Source organism: Elaeis guineensis, unplaced genomic scaffold, assembly GCF_000442705.2.
Source record: "Elaeis guineensis isolate ETL-2024a unplaced genomic scaffold, EG11 Super_Scaffold_1000033, whole genome shotgun sequence".
NCBI classification, from domain to species: Eukaryota; Viridiplantae; Streptophyta; class Magnoliopsida; order Arecales; family Arecaceae; genus Elaeis; species Elaeis guineensis.
This window is the reverse complement of record NW_027332424.1, coordinates 524,922-543,607: the sequence shown is the minus strand read 5'-3', so window position 1 is coordinate 543,607 and position 18,686 is coordinate 524,922. Positions and strand designations below refer to the sequence as shown.

General features: G+C 36.6%; 1 protein-coding gene across 1 annotated transcript in view; it reads left to right on the top strand.

Annotated features, from left to right (window-relative positions):
* Positions 1-487: 487 nt before the first annotated feature.
* The window catches only part of LOC105035708 (E3 ubiquitin-protein ligase ORTHRUS 2), a 28,417-nt gene continuing 10,218 nt past the window's right edge, over positions 488-18,686 (top strand). Inside the window, 5 exon segments of the mRNA XM_010911371.4 lie at positions 488-1,163; positions 13,517-14,049; positions 14,312-14,437; positions 14,841-14,940; positions 15,078-15,139. Of these exon segments, the coding sequence (XP_010909673.2) occupies positions 699-1,163; positions 13,517-14,049; positions 14,312-14,437; positions 14,841-14,940; positions 15,078-15,139 (1,286 nt within the window). The 5' untranslated portion in view covers positions 488-698.

Below are 18,686 nucleotides of genomic sequence, written 5' to 3'. Positions count from 1 at the left end.
GAACTCATGTTACAATTATCACATAAGAACAAATATATTTATTCCACATTCTCACATGTTAATTGATACTAATCCATACACGATGCTAATCCTTACATTGAATTTTATTAAAACATTTATTTGTCTTCATGCTAGAAAATCAGCATTATAAATCTTTAATATAACTCTAGTGTCCCAGGGGCGGTATCTTCATGCAAATGACATATTCATTTTCTTTCGTATAAATCCAGGATCATATAATGATCATATCAAGATCTATATAGGTATATGAATATATTTATCATACTTTGAGATTTATGAACGAAGATTAATCATTCTCGATGGAAAATGCAACTCGAACTCTTCCCGTACCTTCTAGATCTTTAAGAAGCCCAAGGAAAAAAATTTTCACAATCAAAGGGCACTATGGTAATCTAAGTTTCTGTTTGCACATTTTTTTTTTTTTAAGGCCCAATGCATTAGAAAATATGACACAAGGCTACTTCATGAGGAAGCGAAGCTTCAGCATTCCCCTTATCGGAGGGGAAAATTCAAAACCCCCTCCTATTTTTCCAGAAAACCCGCCTCTTTCTTCTTCTGTCCCCTCTTCTAAACCCCGCCCTCCTCTCCTCCCCAAATACCCCATCAAAACCCTAACTTCCGACCTCTCATCGCCTCTCCCTCTCTCGCTTCCTCGATTGCTCTCCGTCGCCTCTCCGATGGCACCGGCCTGCGATCTCCCCTGCGACGGCGACGGCGTCTGCATGGTCTGCAAGGCGGCGCCGCCGGAGGCGGAGGTGGTGGTTTGCCGGACCTGCGCCACCCCGTGGCACGCCCCCTGCCTCGCCCGCCCGCCGGAGACCCTCGCCGCCGTCGCCGATTGGCACTGCCCCGACTGCTCACCATCGGCCGCCGCCCCGACACCCGCCCCTGTCCCTGCAGCGCTGTCTGGCGCCTCCGGCGACCTGATCGCTTCCATCCGGGTGATCGAGGCCGATACTTCGCTGACCGAGAAGGAGAAGGCGCGGCGGCGGCAAGCGCTGGTGAGCGGCGGCGCGGCGCTTGCCGTCGACGAGGAGAAGGGGAAGAAGAGGAAGTGCGAAAGGGAGGACGACGTGCTCGATCTCTTCGATGAGAAGTTCAAATGCGCCTTCTGCATGCAGTTGCCGGAGAGGCCAGTCACCGTGAGTACTGATTTTCGCCCTCCATCCTCTTTTCACTTAAATCTGTTGACCGATATTGCTCAAAAAGCTGTGATTAGAGACTGATGGATGCCCTTGTCTCGACTTGCAAAGATCTTTGGATACCATTAAAAAAAATCATTTTTTGTTTTATTTATTTTCTTGATGTGACCCTTGCTCTTTTTCTCCTTGGGCTGCTCACTTGACAGGATGATAGCTTCGATCAATTTTTATTGTTTAATCTGTAATGCATATCTGGAATATTTAGATGCAAAATATTTAGATTCTCATTCTCTTTGCGGTCATATGTTTGCATCAATTTCTTCATATCTATATATTTTATAGGTAAATGTGCAGACAAGTATGATTATAGGAGCTATAATCAAGTCCAAAATGAATTTTTTTGGTCTGATCTGTCTGAACTTTTTCTAAGATAAACTCCCAACGAAAGAGTTAAATAAAGCTGCCTTGATTCTACGAGTGTTCTTAGTATTCTTTTCTTAGGCAAGGCGACATTTTCCTTATCATTCGGAAAGATTGTTGTTACTATTCATTTCTTAGGAGAAGTTTCAGGGAGATGCCCACATTTTCCTTATCACAAGGAAAGATTGAACTCTTATCAAGGAGAGTTAGTGGGAGAAGCTGAGCAACAATTAGGAGGCAAAAGGGGCACGATCAGATGTTTTGTGTTAATGTCCATCTTTTAGGGCTCTGGTTGCTTCAGCTTGATGCTTACAAAGTTCTATTTATTCATTACCAACTTTTTTTCAGATCTATTATCATTTTGATAAATGAGCATCAGAAATTTTTTTTCTTTTTCTCCAGAAAAAAATATAAATCCTTGTCAGAATTTTTTGTTGTGCTATGTTCTAAACAGCCTGCTTTTTCCAGAGAATGTTGATTTCCTTGTAGTTCTGACCTCATCTTGCATCATGTGCTCATCCTTCTCCTTCACAATGCTATGTTTTTTGTTCCTTTTTAGTATTTTAAATGTCTTGGAATTTGTTAGATTGCTTTACATGTTTTCCTTTTTCTGCCTTTTCATTTTGTAAATTCATTTATTTGATTTCTCATGTTTCCAAAACTGTAGTCATCTAGTTTTTTTCTTCTCCATAATTCTTGCTTGTGTGCTTGCGCTCAAATTAGTACTAATAAAAGAATATATTATGAACTTGAGTTGCAATAGTGATATATAGAGAGAAGCAAAATGCCTTGCTCAGTAATGGCTGGTGATCTTGCATTCTTGTAGTATATACATTAACAAAACATTCTTATTTATTTTTTTCTCGATATTTTCCCTTTTTCCTCGTTCTTTATTTTTTTAATGTCTAACCAAAAACAATGTATGCCCAGGCCCGCTAAACTGATATTAGGCACTATATCGATATTAGTATATATTGTACTGACACTTGGTACACTCAAGCATAGTGGTTAGGTACCTGTGCACACATTTTCTTTATTTTCTTATTTTGAGATATTATTTTAATGTTTGTGGTTATTTGATTTGTTATTTCTATGCTACTTTGATGTGGTTGTATCTCATATTGGTCTTGATAGACTACATGATGGATCAATAACTGCAATTGGTAACATAATTTAACAATTTGACCTATATAATGCAATTGTAATATAAGTTAATTTGATATATATCAACGTGATTTAAACTATAAAATATCTATCCATATCTAGTTTCTTGTGGAGTATCTTTGTTGCTCATAGTCATTAGAATCTTGATCATAGATTGGATCTGAGATTTGACTCCAACCTAGATAATGTGCCCTTCTTTGCATCCCATAGTCTAAGTCTTCTGGATAGTCACCTTGATATTAATCTAAGTCTTTTGCATAGTCTTCTGAGTTGGCCATCCCATTTCAGGGAAGATCGAGGAAGCAAAATCCAACCCATAATTATGATAAGATTGTGGATGGTGGTAGTTGCTCGAATATGATGTCTTAGACATAGGATATCCATATGGGTGAATAGGATTTGCTATGCGGTTCAAATTCAGGTTTCTCTAGGTACTTTACTCCACGTGCTAGATTATGTGTAGCAATGGTGTGTCCAAACCTCCTTGAGAGGCTTGTCTCATGTATTTTATGCATCTTCACAAGTTTTAGGTCATGCATTGTGGTCCATATCTTATGTGACATGAGTGAATTGTGTCTCATCGGAATTAATAAGATCATAAAGTTGTGAGTCGTATGCACCCCTGCCATGTCTACCACCATCTTCTTAGCAAACAGATGCATCATCTCTCAAGTTGTCATTATCATCATCATTGGTATTACGGGACAATTTGGCCGACCTGTCATATAGGGCCTCTTGCTCCAATAAATTTGTAGTTCTCTTTACTTTTCTTTTATTGTTGCTTTGAGAAATTACTTTCTTTCCTTTGATGCCCTTGCCATCTGGCTTTATTGGGTGGCTTGACCAGGCCCACCATCTTAACTGGCCTTTTCTTTACTAGAATAGGTACCATGTTGATCTCTTTGCAGCATCTGTTTGTCATATCTTTGGAAGGATATTTCAAGCATAAAGCCTTGCAATGATGATTGGCTCCTACCAGATCTTTTTGGTTACAAGGCTGGTTTTGAGCATGGCATAACATTGTTCTGCATTTATCTCAGCCTCCCTTGCTATGAAACTAGTTGGCTGAGGGACGATTGTCGCGCATCAAGCTCTGGCTGCTGTTATTGGTCTTCAAGCTAACTAATCATCAGATCATATAAAATTATTGTGAAGTAGATCATATATTTCTACTTCATCTTCTCTTGGATGCACTCAATTTGAGCCTTAGATTATAGTGGATATATACCAAGTCATTCAATTGCTTTTGTGTTAGGCAGTTCCTCTACTGTGAATTAGGGCAAAGGTTGACCAATTTTGCTTGCAACCATTTGAGAATGTTTCTAAAAGGATCCAAATCACTAACCTTCTAAAATATTTCGATGACAGCCCAAAATGGATCTCCATTCAAATATTCAATTGCAAATGCAACATTTAAATTGCATGCTAGACACTATGACTTAAAAGACATTACATCAATCATACTCATTGTCCAATGATGCTTAGATTTATACTATCTTTACTTATCATACTGCCCTCTTACCAAAGCTGTGGGAGCCCTCTTTAAACCTATGTTTGGTTGGGGTCATGAGAGGGAGGATGGATGCAGATGGAAGGATGGATAGCCTTTATCTACTGTTTGGTTAAAAAAATTCGTAGAAAGAATGAATAAAAAGGATTGGCCATCCACTTTGGTCCACCAATTTGCATCCCCTCAATTTGGAAGGATGCAAGGAAGGATGACGGAGCATGTGACGGGTGGATTTTTACATCGGCAAAATTATCCCTTATTAATTTTTTTGACAAAACTATAATATTTCTTCACTTATTTATTTATTTATTTATATATATATATTTATTTTACCTATACTATTATCCTATATTATTAAATTTTTATTATTAATTATTTTAATTTTAGTACATGATTTTCATAATTATAAGTAAATAATTAGAATTATTATCTATTTTCTATTTATATTTACTATTTTTGGTTAGCTATTTGTACAAAGTTAATCAACTATCTAAATTAAATTATAAATTAATTATTTATATAATTAATATGTATTAATAAATAATTTCATATATAATTTATAAAATTATTTCTTAAATTAAATTATTTATTTAGTTTTTATATAATTATAAATTCAAGATTATAAGTTTATATAGTGCCTTACTTTTGTAATATAAATAAATTTTATGAATTGATAATAATAATATTTTTTATCAAAGATTAGTTTAGTAAAAATGTCATATAAATATCATCTTTTCTTCCATTTATTCTATGTCAAATAGAGGAGAGAATTATTTCCATCCATCCTTCCATGTTTCACCAAACAGAAGAATGAATGGAAGAACCATTTATCCTCTTCCTCATCCATCCTTCTTTTTCTATCCGTCTTTCCTCTAATCCAGATAGAGGGTAAAAGCTTTAGCTTGTGAAATACACACAATATATGATGTCTAAAGTAATGATCCTGTATCCCATTAAAATTAACTCACCTCTTCCAAATATTGGGTGGCAATGACAGAACCATGTTTTATCATATAAATGAAATTGCATAAGGCGATCAACAGCTTCTCATCCATGCGCATTCTTGGGATACTGTATTTGGGGTGGTAGGCTATCAAGGTATTTTGTAATTCTTTACTAGTGAACAAATGATTGCATTTGGATTTTGTTTTATTAAAATAAACAAGTATTGAGGATTGTACTTGGATTGCTTGCAAGATTAAGTTCTTACTCATCTGGTAGTCTCACATTTGCTTAATGATACTAGTGTACTCATTAGCAAGGATTTAGATCCTGATGGGATGTCCTGTCGGACATCGGGATAGAGTACCATCTCATGTGTCGGGATAGGATCGTCTTGTAAGTGTCCCAATATCTTGGTTGGAACATCTTGGCATATTGCTTGTTTTAAGTGTCGGGACAGGGTAGGATGGTGGCGCGTCTCGTTCCATAGAAAAAAATGGGACAGTCTCATCCCATGGGATTTAAAATCTTGCTTATTAGCATGCTTTGGATCAGCTTGTCCAATCTTATCCTTAGTAGCTATCATTATATGATATAAGAAGTCCAATTGAGGGTATTGCTCATTGTCTATGGTTTGTGAACTTGATATAATGGTGCAATTGCCTTCACTCTTCTCTTGGTTGACTTTCAAAATTGTTGGGTTGTCCCTAAGCCCTCTAGGTGATTGCCTTCGATGCCATTATGGGTATATCTACTCTTTTGACACTTAATATTTACAAACATCAGATGTAGGCCTGCCTTCTTTATAATAAGGCTATCGAGGGTAGTGTAGTGCATGGCAAGGTGGATGGTTGTTGGCCTCAACATATCATCCACTTTGTGCTTCCTCATCCAAGAGAAAATCCATGCATGGTTATATATGTATTTTATGATGGAATAGGCTCTTTATCAAGGTTTTAAATCTCGTGGGATAGATGTGTCCTGATTTCTCCATGAAATGGGATGCTTCCCTATCCCACCCTATCCTGACAGCAGTCATGGTCATGCACCCCAGTAGATATCCTTTGCCTCGCTCCCCTTCTTTCCTTTCTTTCTTTTCTTCCTTTTCTCCTTCTTTCTTTCTTTTTCTTCTATATTCCTTTCTTCCTTTTCTATTTTTTATCCCTTTTTTCGTTTTTTTTGTTTTCTTCTTTCTCCTTCTTTTCTTTTCTTCTTCCTTTCTTTCTTTTTCTTCTTCCTTCCTTTCTTCCTTTCCTTTTTCTTATTACATGAATAAGTTAAAAATTGAACCTTATTGTTTTTAAATTCTATTCAGGGGCCGCATTTAGCTATCTTCATGCTTATGATAGAATTCTTTTTCTTTTATTTTCTCTTTATTTTGCATTTTACTTTGGTGCTGTTACTTGGATGTAAATCAAGGAGCATTGGTTCTCTAATCTAGTTAGCATCATAGCATCTTGCTACTAAAATAAAAGGCTAATCTACCTTCTACCAGTTTATGTGATGCAAAATATTTCACCCCTTTAGTGGTGGAAGTGGTTTGATTCAACAAATACAGCTTAAAAATTGATAAAAGTAGAAGTTAGATAAGTAGAAGAACTAACAATTTGAAATTCATCACAAAAATTTTCATAATTTAGTTGCCATACATTGCTTTTTAATTTGTTACCTAAATTACAATATTTATCAATATTGACCAGACATTGAAATCATTTACATCAATACTCTGTCCATTCTTTCTTTGTCTGCTGTGCACTGATATGTATAAAAAAATGACTCATATGCTTGTTGTTTTGTTTGAGACTTTAACATATATGCAAATATGTATCATGATATACTTGAGTCCTTGTTAATTGTGGTTGAGATGAAAGTGTTCTTTAGAGTTTTCTAATTCAAAACTAAAATATACCGATAATATCTTAGATGATATACTTGAGATGTCCAGATTTTTGATTCTTGATCAACATGAAAATTAATTTGTTATTTCTTTAGTTTTTACATGTAATAGCAGGTGCTTATTGTACAACTATGAGTAACTTTGTTAAAACATTAATCGATCTCCAAAAGGCTTAAAAAATGTCAATAAGTTTTTTTTTTTCCCTATTTGTCTAAAAATCTGATCCTCTAATTAGCTAAATTGAAAGCCTGTGTGGCAATTAAGTAAACTTGCCTTTATGCATATAAATCTTGATCAAGGTTTTAAGGGCTAAAGTAAATTTGTAACCTTTATTCACGTAAATCTTGGCCAAGATTTTTAGTGCTATGTGCAGTGAAGTGCCAGCCCAGCATTGGTACAGTATGTGCTATGTTGTGCCTTTAGGGTGCTTGGCATGTAGTGGCATATAGTTGTGCCACATTCTGGTCTAGAGCTAAAACGATATATTCTATCTGAATAGACTGGCATTGCCTCACTTTAAACATTCATTTGATAGGATCGGCCCAAGTAGGGCTGCATCACAGAGCCTAAGTACAACATTGGATAAATTTTTAATTTGTATATAGAGCTAATCAAGACTAGAGCATTCAAAGAGAATTAAACTTCTATTTTGTCAAGTTGTGGCTAGGGTTGAATATATTATGTAATTATGATTTGACCCTTCTGTGTCCAAATTTAATTGTAGGGACATGCTTTGTGTGGTTCTCCATTTCCTTGGTTGTCAATGTAGCAAGTTGCTTGCATGATCCACACTTGACATGTAATCACATAAGAATAAATGTCTTCACCTTAACTTCCATTGCATTTAGCAAGAACTTTAATACTATAATTTGTTTTTGCATTTATTTACTAAACTTCCTAATTTTCACTAATGCGTATGATTGAATATTTTATTAAAACTTTGGATAATGTTAGGTGGTAGTGGTTAGGATAATTAAGAAAGCATGATGTTCCTTTTTTTTTTTCCTTCCAATTTACAAGTGGGACAGTTATGCATGCATTTGTGGTGTTGTCTTGCTTTTGATTCCAGAAAGTTTGAGCTAGACCTGTAGCTCAGTTGATGCATATAAGACTACATTTGACTAATTAGTTGATAGCAAACAACCGGGCCATTCAAGTTTGGAACTTGGTATAGGATTGCTTTCATTTCTACCATTCTCAGTTATGCATAAACTATTATTCATATCTATTGCTTGGCAAACATCCATATCTTTTTTAACCCACTTTCTCAGTTTTTGTTATTATATGAGTGACAAATCAAGTCAGTGTTTGTTGTTGAAGCTTATTAGCCAGAATATTTGATATAGTATTCACTGCCCACTTCAGAGCCTTATTTTTTTTGCATCTCACTGCTGCACTCACTCAGTACTCTTAAATATTTGAGATATTTGTTTCCTTCCTTCAGCATCTGACTGACTTTTGTCACCTGCTCCTAACTGGTTAATGAAGTCTAAAAGAAGATAATGCTTTTGGAGATGGATCTCATATTGTTTTTTCCTTGACTTGCACACACGGAAGGATCCCATTATGTGGTCAAGAGATTTTGTATAAATAAACCCAATATTTCATGCAAGAAGTGGATAGAGCATTGTATTAGACCATGGCTTATAAACCCATCCCTTGTTTCCTCCTGAATCTTCAGCAAGAGCATTTGAAATGAAGATGGAAACTTTTGCATGGGAGAAGGGCTTTTCTTTATGCTTTTCATCATCTTGAACATTCTCTTGAAATTCTTATCTTTTGCTTGTTTTGTTTGGTCACCTTATCTTTTGCTTATATTATCAAAATTTCATCTTATCACCTCAAACTTTAACTGGTTTCTTTTGTGGTAATATTATCACTTTCCTGATTAGATGGCATAAAAAGAAAGCCCAGAAATTTCTTGCTTTGAACATATGAATGCAACAACAAAAATGAAAAGATGGATATTTAAAAGAGGTGATATGCATTCTAATGGATTTTTAATCTGAAGAGAAATGGCAAGTTATAATGAAGAAAAAGGGATGATAATTGTATTGTGAATCTGACCATTAGTGTACATGATTGTAGTAGTTCACTAGTGAATCAATGCGATTCATTAGTTATACACAGTTATAACAAGGTCAAAACTATGTACCTAGACATAAATTAGTCATTTTACAAAATGTATGATCTTCCTTGGACCCTTTTTGGGAGAAAAATTTTGTCCTGCATATACTGCCCCGAGAGAATGTCAACATTATTGATTATTTGTTGCATATTTGTAATGTATCATGCCATTTAAGATAAGCTTGAAATACCCTGCTTTGTGTGTCCAAAGCCTGTGTACAATTCCAGATTTGAATCTCATAGTAGGTTTATTGATATAGTTGATATCGGCACATAGATTTTAGTAGAGAAAATTGTTATTTTAGAAGCATCTTAAAGCTACGTGGTTGATCTGCTTTGAGAAAAGAAGATTCCGATCTTTGATGAGGAATCAAGGATTTTGGGTTTCAGATTTTGAAAAAAAAAACTGTTGAAGATTGGTGGCTGTGTATTTGGAGAGCTTTGTCGAAGAAAGTCTTTTCATGAATATTGGGTATAATTTTTTCACTTGTTGTGAAGCCCAGAGTCGAGAAAGCTTTTTATCAAAGGTTGGCTTAGAGATAACTTGATTGTGCATGGGTTTTGAGGAGGTCAAGGGTTTCATCTTTGGTTTAGATTGAGGTAGAGTTATCAATGGGTTTTGATAAGGGTAAAGGTATTATTTCTGGATTGGATTAACATAAATTTGTAGAGGTTGAGCCTTGGTGCAATAGTAAGGTTGCTTTATTGTGACTTGGAGGTCTCATGTTTGAAACATGGAAACAATCTCTTCACATGGGGTAAGGCTTTGTAATGCTGGGAGCCTTGTGCATTGGGCCACCCTTTTATCAACATAAATCTATCCTAGTGAAGTCATGTAGATGTCTAATAATGATTAGGGTGAAGGATGTCGCACATCCGGGTCATGGATACAGAAATTAGAACGTGCAGATTTTTAACTTTTAAAAATATGAATGCTGCGGAATAAAAAATTTGATCTAGATTAAATACTTTTAATCTATCTAACATGCATAAAGTAGATCTAATCTACATGCAACAGGATCGATTACATACTTTTAAGATATTGAAAATAAAATCAAATTTAAATAAAATCACAAACTTGGAGATCCGATCTTTATACCTTTGCGCGGGTAGCTTTTCACTGTGATTGATGATCGTGGTAAGGCTTGAGGTTCTTCGCAGAGCCGCACACGCGTCCGGCCTTTACGGATATCTACACAAAGTCTTCGATTCGATCAGAGGCCTGCGTTTTCATCGGGATGCTAGCTTCCTTGCAGAAAACATCTTTTGATGGTGATCTTGATCCTTCTACAGATCTTTCAGACTTTCTAGAGAAGGAATATAGGAGGAAGAAGAAGAGATGAGAAATCTATGAGAACCCTTTCCCTTTGTTTTCTTTTCTCTCTTCTAAAGCCCAACACCCAAAAGACCCACGGCTAAGAAGATCTCACACACAAAACACCCACTCCCCTTTCTCAGATATCTCGCGGCCTTTCAATCCGATTTTCATGCTAAATCTGATAATTTTTACATGCCCAAAATCCCCTCTTTAATAGGCACACAAGAGGTCTTTTGGATAGAGTGGAAAACCTCATCTGATAAGGCTTGGGGTGGCGTCCAACACTTGGACTCTTATCCCTTTTTGGTTTCACACAAACAACCAAGGAAAAGGGGCGCGTGGGTTTCAGATTAGCGTGAGAAATCTCACGCTAATTTATGAGAAGGGGCGGTGGGAATATGGTTGGGCGTAGGCTTCCTTTAGGCGCAGGGAGAAAAGGGAGAGTCCTAGTCAAACTAGGACTTCTCATGAGCTTAGGTCAAACCTAGTCAAAATCCTTAATCTAATAGGATTTGGTTGCACCCATTTAAAGAGAAATCCTAGTCTAACTAGGATTCCAATTAGGTCCTAATTAAATTAGGATTTAGGTGCACTTAAGTCCTAATCAAATTAAGAATTGATCTCTCTTGCAATTGGGTTATCTCATAATCCAATTAGGTTTGATCTAATCAAATCCAAACCAAAACAAATTGAATCCAATTTAATTAAACTTGATTTCAGTCTAATTGCTCAATCAAATTGAGTTAATTAGCAATCCAATTGCTAATTAATCCTTCTACGACTTACTAATACTTAGTAAGCTTGACAATTACAATAATTGCATTGGATTAATCATCAATTATATTGCCAATTAGATCCCTTTATGATTCATAATCATAGATCAACCATCTTATCGGACAAAGATCTTTTTTGTGTGTGATTCCATAGGTTCTATTGTCTGGTAGTAAGAATATTGTGATCCCTATCACAATATCGTCGAAACTTCTTTAGACGGGTTGGAACGATTCCAACTATGTCCATCAAGGGTCATCGATCATTAAGACGATGCTCGACGAGTCTCACAATCCATCAATGACATCTAGCAGCATGTAGTGGCAATCCAACAGAACGAAATATTGAATCTCTAGGTGTAGTTATTGTGTAGCTCGATTCTTCTGTTGTGAGTCTGGACAAGATGTAGGTCAAGGATAACTCGTCAGACCTGTTCGTCTGTCATATCTCAGATTCAATCGATTCGAGTTCATGTAAAATCTTATGGAAACTCTTTTCCATCATTTATTTATCATGGCCATGGATTTTTAGAACTCAGTCTCATGAACTGTATAGGATCTCTCTCTATCTACTAGAATCGACAGATCTCATCTTAATGTACATCCTATTCTTACAATGGACTTATTGTAGCTAACATATATCTCAATATTTCGAATATCTAGGTAACCAAATGTTGGTGCAGTCAAACTACAGCAATCCCATTGTGAACAGCCGAGGTATCGCAGGTCAAAGAACTATCTACACCACTGCAACTTTGAACAAGTCATCGATGAGTGGGTAGCCATTCTAGTGACTTCTTGTGTTGGTTATGTTCAGTACCTTTGATCTCTATCAAGCATTTGCACTCTCGCTCTAGTGTCCACACACAGTCGACTCGAGATTCGTCTATCCACGAAGGGAAGCGATCCGTGCATTGATCTATTTGGATCAGTCATCATTTCTGTGACGATCTATAGATCGGGAGCATTTAAGAATTAATCACTAATGACACGTGCCTCAAATTCTCAATTCTTAAGAATACGTGTCATCATCCGTTAATTCCTCAGACGATTCATGGATACAATTCAAACACAACATGAATTGAAAAATAATTCAAATTTTATTTATTTTAAAAATTTCAATTACAAAATTATAATCTTAGAATGTGTACATGTGTCCGCCAATTTAGCTTCTAAGGCATACATCTAACAAGGGTTCTCTCATAAACACTATGGTAAGGGTTTGTACATGATCACTACTGATTGATGAGTTTCTGTGCCATAGTTGTATATGTTACAGGATAGCATAAAAGCAATCATAGAAAGGAAGCAACTCAAGAATTTCCCATATGAAGAAATAATTATGAAATCACCAAGTACATATGCTGGAAGAGCTACAGACTAATATTAATATTCTTGGGCACTATCAGGATTTTCTGAAAATAACTTGAAACTAGTTTAAAATCATATCATCACCATCATTTCCAAGTTCTTTTTCTCCCTAATACTGAGCTTTTCAATGCTTGAAGTTACATGTAACAGAGCAGTATTCACACCTGAGCTATGGTTGAACCATGCTAAACTACATGTTCAAGCTTTGTCTGGGCTTGTTATCAAGCTGAGCATGGAGTACTCATATTTACAACTGTAATGCTAGGCTTTGGCTTGTTTATGAGTCTCAAATGGTGGTTTAGTTTGTTTTTCCTCCAACTAAATGAACTGAAATGAGCCAATAATCAAGTCAAGGTTGAGCTCTTCATCGCTAGGTTGATTCATTTCCAAAACATACATTTTCCTGTCAAAATGACATTGGCTAAAATCTAAGTTGGCAAGGCATAGATCATATTAACATGTATTCATGGGCTGCCAAGCTGATGTCAATTCTCAAAAAAACTGGGTTGAGTTCCTTGCTAAGTCAAACTCTTGGCAAGAGTGGGGTCTATGAAAGCTAGAATATTAGTTGGCTGGTTAAGAAACATGGACATGAATATGAGATAGAAACATACTCGTACAAGAAATACAAAAGATAGGATATTGATGATAATAAGTAAATGTCTTATATTTGGTAGGCATGATCATATGTTTGTTTCTAACAATTTTGCAGTTCTGGATCTCTCCATATTCTTCTGGTATAGTTTTAGATATTTTTCAGTTTTTTTAATTTTCTATATTTTTTGTACATTTGAATTTTGATGCCTTACTACTATTCATTTTTTGTCCCTGCAGACACCCTGTGGTCACAACTTCTGCCTAAAATGTTTCCAGAAATGGGTTGGGCATGGTAAACGTAGATGTGCAAAGTGTCGTGATCATATCCCAGCCAGTATGGCATCCCAGCCAAGAATTAATTCTGCTCTTGTTGTTGCTATTCGTATGGCAAAGACAACAAAATCAGCATCAATGGGTAATGCAGCACGTGTTTATCATTTTGTGCGCAATGAGAACAGACCTGAGAAAGCATTCACTACTGAGCGGGCCAAAAAGGCTGGAAAGGCCAACGCTTGCAGTGGTCAAATCTTTGTTACCGTCCCTCCTGATCATTTTGGTCCAATCCTTTCTGAGCATGACCCTAAAAGGAACAAGGGTGTGCTGGTAGGTGAGTTATGGGAGGACCGCATGGAATGCAGACAATGGGGTGCCCACTTACCTCATGTTGCAGGAATTGCAGGGCAGTCTGAACATGGTGCACAGTCAGTTGCACTGTCAGGAGGGTATGAAGATGATGAAGATCATGGAGATTGGTTCCTGTACACTGGAAGGTATCTTAATCTGAGTATGCTGCTATGATTGGACTTGAATGGTTTATTTGTTAACAATATAAGAAGTCTTGTACTTCATTTGTCCCAAGCTGCATTTGTCAGCTTTATCTTCAGAAAAAGAAAAAAAATTGAGAAGATCCTCCTTTATTTTATTCATTGTTTCACTAGCTTCTGTTTTCATATGATCACTCTTGTTTCAATCTTTGGTGCTTTTTTGATTCTCCATTGAGAAATATGAATGTGATTGATCTTGTCATGACAGTGGAGGAAGGGACTTGAGTGGAAATAAGAGAACAAATAAGGACCAGTCCTTTGACCAGAAGTTTGAGAAGCTGAACAAAGCATTACGAGTTAGTTGCCTAAAGGGTTATCCTGTTCGAGTGGTGAGGTAGGTAGCTTGATTCTTTTAAAAGCAAAATCCTGTTACAGTAGTTGCAGATTATTTTCTGCCTCAAATGGCAATAGGTGTACCACACTAGTGCCGACATCGTGGTATCATTTTCTCCATTTTAGGTTCATGATATGTTCTTTCATGGTTAAGACAAAGTTTGATGGTTAAAATTATGATATATTCTTTGATACAATGTATTTTGTGTCATGCTTTGAAAGGCATTCCTACTACCAGCAAGGATGAGCACTTTAAATCTGTCATCACCTAGTGGCTTTGTTTAGATGCTTTAGTGTTCCCTGCAATCTAATTTTGGAGTATAAAGTAACAAAATAACTTCCAACATCTCTTTTTTACCAAACATCTCTTACTAAAATTCTGGCATTTTTTATATAATAAGCAGATCCCACAAGGAGAAGCGTTCTTCATATGCACCTGAAAATGGTGTAAGATATGATGGAATTTACAGAATTGAGAAATGTTGGCGTAAAGTTGGTGTTCAGGTATTTTTGCTTCTCTAATGACTGATGTTATCTCATGATTCCCCACTTCCTGCCGCCTGCCCTTTCCTTTCTCTTTTTTTGCTTGTCTGTAACTGCTTTGAAACAGATGATATACTTATTGTTTGGTACCTTTTCAGGGTTTTAAGGTTTGCAGATACCTTTTTTTGCGATGTGATAATGAACCAGCACCATGGACAAGGTTTACTTCAACTCCTTGTTCTTACTTAGTGATAATTTTTTTGCATTCTCTTTGCACTTTTTTGGTGCACTTACCGCTATAGATAACAAGGAGCAATTATGCATGTTTGCAACAAATATTAAGGATTTGGTTATTGAGTCTAATTGATTGCTGCTTGAGAATAAAAAGAATCAAAAGTTTGTGGTCCAAATGTAGAGTACGATGTCTTCAAATTATTCTCCTTATAGATGTTTATGCAGGCAGGCTATATGGTGGCTGCTTGTCTGAATCCACATTTTTGTAAAAGTTCAAAAGAGTATGTGGATTACATCTTTCTCCGATAATAGCTAGGATTAGACTACATGACCATTTGATTATTGGAAGGTATAGATATTGACCATTATGCTTTGGAGAGCATTTGGCCCACATGCTTCCTAGTGATAATCGTCAATAGCTCTTTGGAAATGAAAATTGGGAGGATCTGTGGGCGTGTTTAGTCCAACATCAGCTATGCACGGGGTGGATCTTGGATACTTATACATGATTAAGGAACTTAAATAATACCCTTCCAAATAGCTTCTTTGGGTGAGGTCTTGGTTGTGACAAATGGTATTAGGATAGACCTGACCCATAGCCTATATGGATTAGGAGACACTGTAGCATGAGCCTATTGGGGCTGACCATGGGCTGATTGTGGTTTTTATGATTAGATTTGAGTTGATTTGGATCTTTAGCATGGTGAGGACGTCAATACTTAAATGGGGGAGTATATGAAGACCTATATGGGTGTGTGTTTAGTCTGACATCGGCTATTCATTAGGTAGACCTTGGGTACCTATACTAGATTAAGCAATCTAAATAATACCTTGAGGCTAGCCTTTTTGAGTGAGACTTTGAGTTGTGTCAAAAATCAACATTGTTGATATAATATATGTTGGAATTCGAGGTTTGGGGCATGTATGTATGTTTCAAAACTTTATTTTCTAAACACCGCAGCGGAATACAAAATTAAAATACTTTTAATCTGAATCATGCATGCATAAAAACATAAAACCACAAGGATCTAGTTCATGTGCTGAACTTGACATTTGCTGAAATTCAGATTGTGATCAAATCGCATACTTGTTTCGCGATCCTTTTTTCAAATTGGATCTGGAAGAGAAGAGGTTTTCTTTTAGTCGCACAAATATCCGGCCTCTACGGGTATCCACTTGAAATCAGCCTGGAACAGCTTCTTCAAGTTGAATTTTCTTCTCTAAGAAAATTCAGCCTGCTGAATCTGAACGAAGCCTGGATCGCGATCAACTCTTGATTCTTTCTTTGATCTTTTTTTTCTCTTATTCTTTTGCCTTTCTCCCTTGCTTTGTGCTGCTACCAAACATCAGGAACCAGCAACAAGTGGATGCCTAACAGCTTGGGCGTGGAGAAGTGGGACGCCTAATAAGAGAGGACGTGTGGGACGTCCCAAGGAGAAAGAGGGAGAGAGGAAGAGAGGGCGTGGGGTTCTCCAAAGGTGGGCGTGGGCTGCTGGTTGGATGCTCTAGGGACCTTAGGGGAGGTCCCTTTAAATAGGCATGAGGATTGAATTCTGTTTAATCTCATAATACAAGTCCTACTTGCATTGGGTTTCCTAATAACTTAAGTTATTCAACTTACATTAGGAATCCTATTAGGTGTCAACTCTTGGAGTCCTTGCACCCATTATTTCACACCCTTTTTGCACCCAAAGGACGCCCCATATGAAATCAAAAGGCCTCTAATCATGGGACACGCCCAACTTGATCCAATCAAGGTGGCGCCCCATAATAACTATCAAGGAATATTAATTAGGGACTTGCACCCTAATTCAATTGATAAAAAATCTTAGACACTCAACAATTGGAGTCCAATGAATCTAATTCATTTAGGTTATTAGCAGGTAATTAAGTTTGAATTATCTTATTAAATAAGAAATCCAAACGGAAAGAAGAAATTGGGTCAATTATGTGCTAGCAATGTTATCTTGAATCCAATCGGATTTTCTAAACTCAATTGATACTTCATAAGCTCAATTATTAATTTCAGATCTAATCCATTTGTTGTGTGACTCCATAGGTTCAATTCTATCTGATAGTGAGATATACAATGATCTCTATTAAAGTATCATTGAAACTCTTTTTAATGGGTTGGAATAATTTATTCTAACTCATCAAGGATTGTCGATTTAGAACAATCTTAGTGAGCTTTCACAATCCACTAATGACACCTAGCAGTATGTAGTGGCAACTCAGTAGAATCGAATGAACCTCAAGGTATAGTTAACGTATGATTCAGTTCCTCTATCGTGAGTCCCGACTAGATGGCAGGTCATGGATAAATCATCAAACCTCAACATCAGTCATATGATAGATTCAATCAGCTCAAGTCTAGTTGTGATTTCTATGGAAACTCTTTTCCATCAATTACACTACTATGGCTATAGATTCTCAGACTTAGCTTTTTAAATCTTATAGAATTACTCCTTTCTATCAAAGTTGATAGATCCTATCTTGATGCGCACCCTACTCTTACAGCAGACCAACTGTCGCCAACACCCACTACAAGGGCTCATTGAGATCCATATTTATGTATCAGTCAAATTTCAGCAGTCTTACTGGAACAGTAGTACAACTCAGATCAAAGAATCATTCACACAACTACAGCATCGAGACAATCACTGACGATTGAATAAAATCCAAGTGATCTCTCGTATGGTCATGCTCAGTACTAGTTGCTTTCTAATAACTATCCGCACTTGTCGTCCAGTGTCTCTACATTGTAGACTAGAGACTCATCTATTCCAAAGGAAACTATCTGTGCGTCGGTCTATTCGGATCGATCACCGTCCTCATGATGATTCTATAATTGAGAGTATTTAGGAATTAAATACATGTCTCTAATTTTCAACTCTTTGAGAATATGTATCGAAAGCTAATTCAATGGATGATTCAAAAACATATCATATTTGAATGAAAAATAAATTTGCCCTTTTATTGATCATATCAATGTATTAAGTACAAAATTGTCCTAGATTTATTACAATGTGTCAGCCATATTGGCTTCTAGGACATACATCTAATAATTTTCCACTTGGACTAAAGTCAATTGCCACAAATCTAAATCCTATCTTCTCAAGGTGGATTTTTATTTTTGGTTGGCTCAACTGCTTTGTCAGCGAGTTTACCACGTCCGTGGAGTCTATTCTTCGCACATCGACATGTTTCTTTTCGAGGTAGTGCATATGATATGATACCGTTGTTCGATGTGCTTTGATTTCTGATGAGACTTCGGCTCCTTAGCAAGTATTATGGCTCCATTGTTGTCGCAGTAGAGTGGTATGGCATCCAATGTCATAACTCCAAGTTTTGCGACGAACTTCTTGAACTAGAAGCCTTCCTTTGCAGCATCCGAAGCAGCGACATACTCAGCCTCTGTGGTCGAATCCGCTATGATGGGTTGCTTGAAACTCTTCCAGCTAACTGCGCCATCATTGCAAACAAACACATATCCTGACGTAAAATTTCTATCATCAGGATCAGACATGAAGTCT